We start from the raw sequence: 7,993 nt of genomic DNA, 5'->3' as shown, positions 1-7,993 counted from the left end.
GGAAAGAGTGGCTGGACCCAGACTCATTAACAGGAGGGTATGGTTGACGCTACTGATTTAAACCATTTCAGTGCATGATCAGACAGGAGGCTCTGCAGCGCTTCCCCCCCAAAGATTCAATTTTTCGAACTGTCCAATTAGTTCCATTTGAAGCAACTCATCTCATCAAACAAAATAAGGATTCAGGCGTCGCAGCAGTAGAGATCCACACATTCCCCGGGGAAATAATGCTGGAATAATAAAAGAGTTCTGGATATCTGGCAAGGCAAAAAAAAATAAACTCCCCATTTCCCACTATCTCTTAGTAAGAGGCAATGAAATCTTTTTTTTGTCGTGCTGAGGGACTGGCTGCACTCTTAAGCCACCACACATTCTGACTGTAGTACGTCCCAGATAAAAGGCAAGATGCAGAGTTTACAAGATAGATTCACATTCAGACAGACTTCAGCTCACATGAGATAAAAAAACAAAAAACTGCGGATGCTGGAAATCTGAAACAAAAACAGAATTACCTGGAAAAACTCAGCAGATCTGGCAGCATCGGCGGAGAAGAGCAAAGTTTCTAAAAGAACGTGATAATTAAGAATGGATGGCTGTTCTGTCAAAGGGTCATGAGGACTTGAAACGTCAACTCTTTTCTTCTCCGCCGATGCTGCCAGACCTGCTGAGTTTTTCCAGGTAATTCTGTTTTTGTTTCAGCTCACATGATCTTATTTCACCAATGATACCAAATCCGTCATCCCTTTCCAGCTTTTAATGTCCCCTCTACAGGCCGATAATGTAGCACCTCCTCAGAAATACTCTGAAGTATTATCTTGGGTTGTGTGTTCAAATCCACAACCGTCTGTCTCAGAGGTATTCCCCACCAAGCCAAGTTAACACTTGAGGGAGTGCCTTCTAAATCATAAAAGTACCGGGCAGCCAGAAAACCATGCAAGTCAACAGAAAGCACAGCAGAAAATTGGTCAGATAAGAGTAGGGGCATGAGGTGTGTTTTCCCTTCAACGTGAAGTCACAATTAAGCAGATACACAGGTGTTACTTTCAATTTTTAAATGCTAGAGGACTCGAGGTGGAGTAGGTTCAGGTTGTAGGGGCTTGAAAAGTCAGCTTTTCTGTAAAGACATCAACACAGTGGTTACATGGAGAATGAAGAAAGGATGGGATTGATTAACGCTCACTAGTTAAGGAAGTCTTTGCAAAGGGATTCTGCAACTGTAACAGTTTTAACAGTTTTCTGATTACTGGTAGGCTGCATCAGTTTGTACAGTTTCATGAATGTATCAACACTTGTTGCATTTTTAGTGTTTTGGCACCAAACAGTTGCTACTTTGCCTAAAAAAATCCCAGAAGTAGCGAACAAAAATGTTGGCGTTTGAGTAACAGTAAATCATTGGTCCTAATTATTGGTTAGCTGCAGTTTACCAGCGTTACTTCACCAGCTGATGTACTAGTAGTAATCCCTGATCTCCTCTATCAGGCAACTACCTCCATTCTATGGGTTAAACTTCATTTGATATCTAAATACTGATTCAATGGATCAGTGAAAAAGCAGCACCAGGGTAACCGTTTTCGTTAATAGGTTCAAATCATATATAACCACACATTGCTGATTAATAATACATTATAACTTTGTAACTAACTACAGATAAGCTCACTCATCAGTTTCTCTCCCATTGTCCCCTCAGAATGTGATGTAGAACAAATAGTGCACCAGTCAAAAATGAGGTCAGACAGTAAAACTTAATGATTGTTCAGCTAGATTCAACAGACTGGTGCAATGACCTGCTCTCTTGTTTCGATGCCTTTAAAGGATTAGATAGATTCATACCATCCCACATAATTTTCTGCACCAGCACTGGTATCTGGTTTAATGAGTGGTCTGATGCAGATGCTTATCAAGAGCTCTGAAGAGTCGTATTCAACTCGAAATGTTAACTCTGTATCTCCCTCCAGATGCTGCCAGACCTGCTGAGTATTTCCAGCATTGCTTTTATTTCTGATTTCTACCATCTGCAGCATTTAGTTTTTATTTTAATGGTTATGTGATGGTCTGGATTCATGTTCTTAAAGTACTGCCAACACTAGCAGCCAACTTGCTTCACGCTACTGTACTTAACTCAAAACGTTCTTTCCAATAGAATCCAAGTTTGGGAATATATAATCTAATTGTATTTCTAAGTGACTTCCTCTCCTCACTACACCCCCTCCCCCCACAGTACAATTGACAGGCTATAAAATTCCATTGTGCTTTAAAAACCCAATGACAGGACTACAAACTGATTTCTTTCATTTTCACTTATTGAACGACTTAGAGTTGATCAATCATTTTACTTAGTTGGGTAATTATTTCACGTGACCAGCAGTAACGAAAGAAAAACCAAAATGTTAACTGCTAAGTGCTGATCTGTGTGAACAGCGATGCAGTTTGGATTCAAGACAAAGGAAGGAGCTCTTACACCTGAATGCTTTTCTCTCAGCAAATACTACAGTCTTATTAGTTCCCTCTAGAGTGAGTTTCTTTAGGTCATTCAATAGAATATCTCTAGCAAGGGTGGGCACAGCATCACCCACTCTTACACTGTGGTTCAGTGCTGGCACTGCCCTTGTCTGTGACTTCTGCAATCCACTCAACTTGACTTCCAAACTCAAAACTAATACCGTCCGAAGTGCAGGATGTGCTCCAAATAAAAAAACAATATAAGATTGTGTTTTTTTAAGCAGATAAAATAACTAGATTCTCTTTGTAAATGCAATCCTTATCTCAGACGATTTGGGCGGTGGGGTGTGGTTAGTGAGTGGGTTCCACCATTAGGGAATTGGATGTTTAGTGTGAAGTGCCAACACCGTAAACCATGTGCACAACCAAATTTTGGGCCAACAGAAGTAATAATTAAAACAAAAAATTTATACTGTTCTGGTACCTATTTTGATCAGAAACAGAAATCCTCTCTGGCTTGGCAAAAAACTGACACACATTTGAAATCAGGAATGCTACAGACACATTCTGTTCCCACTAACATCAATTTACAGTGATTTATGGTCAAGTGCGTGTAGTGTGGAGATAAATCCAAAGGGATCCAAGAAAAATCTACTGGGCAACACAAGTACACCCCTGTGAGCATGCTTACATTGTGCACGTGACAATAAAGTTAGCCCTTCCATCATCCATTATTGTTGGAAAAAAAATCTCCATAAGTCCCTTCCCATGCACGATTGAGTGGCAGCTCATGAGTCAAACTGAATGCCTGCATGGCAAAAAGTTGAAACTGGAACAGCCCAGAGATAAACAATGGGAAGGGAGTGGAGTGTTACAGGTCTATTATGACTGAACATTGGGAATAATAAGAAAAAGACTTTTTCTCATCTGCAAGGACTGAGGAAATCAATTTTAGCACTATGTAAATCTTAGTAAGAAAAGCAATTGGTTACAGTCCTCTAGGTTCGCAAGGGAATGCAAGAACTAAATCGAGCCTCCTAATTATTTTGATGAATCAGGGAGCCAGTATCTAAAACAAAAAACCTAGGTTTACCACTTCATGAAAAAAAATGAGGAATATAATTTGATAGGACGGAAGAAAATGAAATTTTGTTCAGCTACATCTGTGACTTGGCAACATCAATTAGTACAGGCAGAAATAGCAGTGACAAAATGCTGGAAACATACAGCAGGGTCAGCAGTGTTTGAAAAAGGGACCAGGCCGCTGTTTAGCATGAAGTCACTGTGAGAACACAAAGCTTAAAACGTTAACCTCTCAGGTACTGATTAACCTGCTGTGCATCTCCATTTTCAGTTAATTCTAATCAGGGTGTTGGGTCTGTCAAGATTGAAAGAGCTACTTTTGGAGAAACGATGAAAATAAATTAGCTGCAGTTACATTTTCTGTGTAGAGCAACAGGTGAATATGTTATGTACAATTTAAAAAAGAGAAAAAGTGTTTTGCCTCTTCAATAATTAGGGCAGCTTTTAAGGCTAGAATTTAACTGTGCAAACATGATATCCAAACTAGATTTTGCCGTCTGTAAGAATATGTCCATACTTTAGCATTCCGTGTACTGCATATTATCAGGAGTCCCTCAGTCTGGCTGAGTTTTCTGGATTAATTTTAACTCATTCACTATGATCAAACTCTGCAGGAACCCCATTATGTGGCAAAGTTCTCATTTTCTCTCTTTCTCCGGGGAGGGCATGGGCAAAGGACTAGAAGTTAGACCTATGCTGAGGCTCAGCCGAACAGAAGCTGAGAAGCCTCACTGATGGAGGTGCGATCGGTCATCTGGGCGCTTGATGTGAATCCTCCGGACCCGCTCGATCCTCTCCCGCTCCTCCTCCTCCTCAAGGTGGTGAGACCGACCTGCTGCTCCTCCAGTCGCCTCCAGCAGAGCATTATCCGGTCCGCGTCCATCCTGGGTCTCGTACAATAAAATGTTCAGAGTCTCTTCATAGATTCGGGCTTCGGGGAACTCAACCTGCAGGAGTGACAGATGGTCAATCCACACGTCACAATGCCATACATCAAACTTTATCAATTCAGATAGACTGATGGCAATCTGGTGGCAGTGTCTCAATTCACTTTTCTCACTGACAATGAACTAGCACTCCTTTACTACAAGGGTAATTATCAGCTTAGTGAAAATCTAAGGGGAGGTGGTGGCATAGTGGCATTGTTGCTGGACTGGTATTCCAGAGACCCAGGGTACTGCTCTGGAGACGCAGGTTCAAATCCCGCCACGGCAATTTCGAGTCCGTATGACGCTGGATGAGGGATAAATATTGGCTAGGACAGCAGAGAAAATGTGCTAGGTTATGTGGATAAGGCAGGGCGGTGGGACTAGGTAGAACGCACTTTCAGAGAGCCAGTGCAGACTCGATGAGCTGCACTGTAAATTGAGTTCAATAGAAGAAAATCTGGAATTAAAAGTCTGATGATGACCATGAAACAATTGTTGTAAAAACCCATCTGGTTCACTAAGGAAATCTGCTGTCCTTACCTGGTCTGGCCGACATACCACACCAGACTCATAGCAATGCGGTTGACTCTTAAATGTGTTCCGAACAAGGGCAGTTAGGGGTGGGCAATAAATGCTGGCTTAGCCAGCGATGCCCACGTCTCATGAACGAATAAAAATGCTTCTATTGGTTCTACAGGACCTGAAAACTGGGGCCTTAAATCAATAAAAATAGAAAGACTTGTATTTCTATACCACTTTTCACCACCTCTAGGTCTCCCTAAGTGCTTTAACAGCAAAAGGAGCATTTCCGAAGTGTAGTCAACTGCTGTAATGTAGGAAACACCAATTTGCTCACAGGAAGGTCCAACAAACAGCAATAAGATACTGATGACCAGGTAATCTGTTTTGTGATAAAAACAGAAAATGCTAGAAAAACTCAGCAGGTCTGGCAGCATCAAGGGAGAGAGAAACAGAGTTAACGTTTCGAGTTTGTTTGTGATGTTAGATGAGGGATAAATATTGGATAGGACACCAGAATGTCCTAGTTACCTGGATAAGGCAGGGGAGTGGGACTAGGTAGAATGCTCTTTCAGAGAGCCAGTAGCAGACTCGATGGAATGGCCTCCTTCTGCACTGTAAAAATTCTGTGATTCAAAGTGAACTCCTCTGCTCAGCTTCCAATACAAGCATGGGATCTTTTCTGCCTGAGGGGTAGACTTTTACCCTGAGAGGGTAGACATCTCATTTGAACTTAATTGCACTTCAAAATAAGGGCAAATACTTTAAACATGGGATAAAACAGAAAATGTGCAGCATGGCGTCAAACAGGAAGACAAGTTTATGTCTTGATGGGGCCACTTCACTGCAACTCTGAAGGGCTGCCTCAGATTTCTCCTTCAGGTGCGAACTGACTTGCTGTGCCATGGGATCCTTTTAATCCACCCGAGCAGGAGGATGGGGCCCTGTCTGAAAGACAGCATCTCTGAACGTGCAGCACTCCCTCAGTACTGCCCCCAAGTGTCAGCCTTGATCTTTGTGCTCTAGTCCCGGAGTGGGACTTCAACTCCCAACACTCTGACTCCGATCAAGTGCCACCAGCTGAGTCACAGCTGACACTAAATGAATGGTCCTGGGCTGTCATTGAGTTACTGACCTGCTGTCTTTGTGATTTTTGACCCTGCGTACAGAGGCCTCGATCTGTTTGCTTTATTTTTTTAAAAACTGTAAAATCGACATTAATTTTTTCCAGTACTCAGTTAGAGTTCCAGTATTTTCTGGTAACATCGCTTCCAACACCTTTGCAACATGTTACCATGCTGAACAGGATTTTACAATAACACCATTTAAACTTATTGATTATACAAGCACTGGTCACCAGCCAAAAAACCTCCCAATAAAGTTTCAGGCTACAGAGCTTCAATAATGAATTAGTGCAATTTAACATATGGCAAATTAGAGGTTCAACAAACTATACCACTGTGATAGGACAGAGGCTCACATCAAATTTCCTATGCAGCTCAGCCAACTGTACAGCAGTCCTTTCCCCATGTGAGGTTCGAGGAAGACTTTTCTAACGTATGCCCCAGCAACCAGTTATCACAACAGCATACAAGGAAGCTAAGGAGCAAGATTATGAGCTCATCTAGATTATAATGCAAGCTAATTACATAGAATTGAAGGTTGGCGGGGTGGGGGAGGACACAGATGTCGCAAGGAATGGAAGCAGAAGCAATCAATGATTTCAAAAGGAAATTGGATGTTTGCAGAGGGTCCTCTCAAAGGGTGAGCAGGGTGGAGAAACAAATTACCTTAACAGTGCTATCATGTTACACAGTGTTGCAAAGTATTATACTGGGACACACTGGGCACTGAGCAGGAAGGAGATGAGAACTTTGGGAAGCTTACTGGTTTTACAATGGTGGGGTAACAGGGGGCAAAGAGGTTATAGAGGTGTATCACAGTGTAGAGCCCAGGGGACTGAAGGCTCTGGCAGTGATGGTGGCACAGAGGGAGGTGCAGCAGACCAGAGCAGGAAAGGTGGAGCTTTAATCTTTGGAGAAGATTGCAGAGGTGGGCTGGAGCAGGATCTTGTTGGGATATGAAGACATGGACAAGGACTTTATAGGTTAAGTGTGTTAGGTAGAGGAAGCATGTGTGAGTCAGCAAAGACGGAGATGATAGGTGTGGAGGACTTTGTTCTCAATACAGGTTCCAGAATCTCAGAAGAATTGCAGTTTGCATAGGGTTGAGTTGAGACCAAGGCCAGTGTCAGAGTGATTGTGAGGATGAAATAGGAATATTTGCCTTGCTACTGAGATGACTGATGCATTACATTACCTTCATCAGAAGGGCATGTAAAATCAATAAACTCCCTCTCCTTGCAGATACGAGACCGTGTTCCCTCCAGTCTGAGCTATCATGCACTTTTAAATTGTGGATAAAAATTCAGCCATTTTAACAAGAGCTGCCACTGACAATATACAGAAATCATGTTATTTTCTACTGATGAGTTAAACACAGACTTAATAATTACACCACAATCATAAATCCTTCAGTTCAGCTGCTGTCAGGAGGCAATGACAGAGTAATTGGAAAATCTAATGGAATCTGAGTGTTCAGGTGATAAACTTACTCAAGCTTTACAGCTGCACTTTCTGTGATCCCAAATCTTTGAATGAGTTCACTTGCCTTGTAATCGCACCATTATTCTCTATTTCACTTGGATCAAAATGTCCACAGTCATACTGATTTTACTTAATGATAACTTGCTTCAAAAGAAGAAAAAAACTAGTCTCTCTCGCTTTGCTGAAAAAGCTGAAGTAAGAGCTTGACTTCAGGGGTAGGGAAAGTTCTGCAAACTATCGTATGGGATAAAATCAATTGCCACTTAGACAAGTGCAGGATCATTAAGGGAAGTCAGCATGGATTCACTAAGGGAAAATCATGTTTAGCTAACTTGGAGTTTTTTGAGGTGGTAACAGAGAAGGTTGGTGAGGGAAACACTTGATGTGGTGTATGTGGATTTTCAAAAGGCATTTGAT

At 41.9% G+C, this 7,993-nt stretch overlaps 1 protein-coding gene across 3 annotated transcripts in view; it reads right to left on the bottom strand.

Moving 5' to 3' along the window:
* Positions 1-578: 578 nt before the first annotated feature.
* The window catches only part of kctd10 (potassium channel tetramerization domain containing 10), a 30,108-nt gene continuing 22,693 nt past the window's right edge, over positions 579-7,993 (bottom strand). For all 3 annotated transcript variants that reach the window (XM_041202597.1, XM_041202598.1, XM_041202599.1), the window contains one exon: positions 579-4,469. In XM_041202597.1, coding sequence (XP_041058531.1) covers positions 4,251-4,469 — 219 coding nt within the window. In that variant the 3' untranslated portion in view covers positions 579-4,250. The remainder of the gene's footprint in view (positions 4,470-7,993) is intronic.

This window comes from Carcharodon carcharias, chromosome 13 (assembly GCF_017639515.1).
Source record: "Carcharodon carcharias isolate sCarCar2 chromosome 13, sCarCar2.pri, whole genome shotgun sequence".
Taxonomy (NCBI): Eukaryota; Metazoa; Chordata; class Chondrichthyes; order Lamniformes; family Lamnidae; genus Carcharodon; species Carcharodon carcharias.
This window is presented reverse-complemented; position numbering and strand designations above follow the sequence as displayed.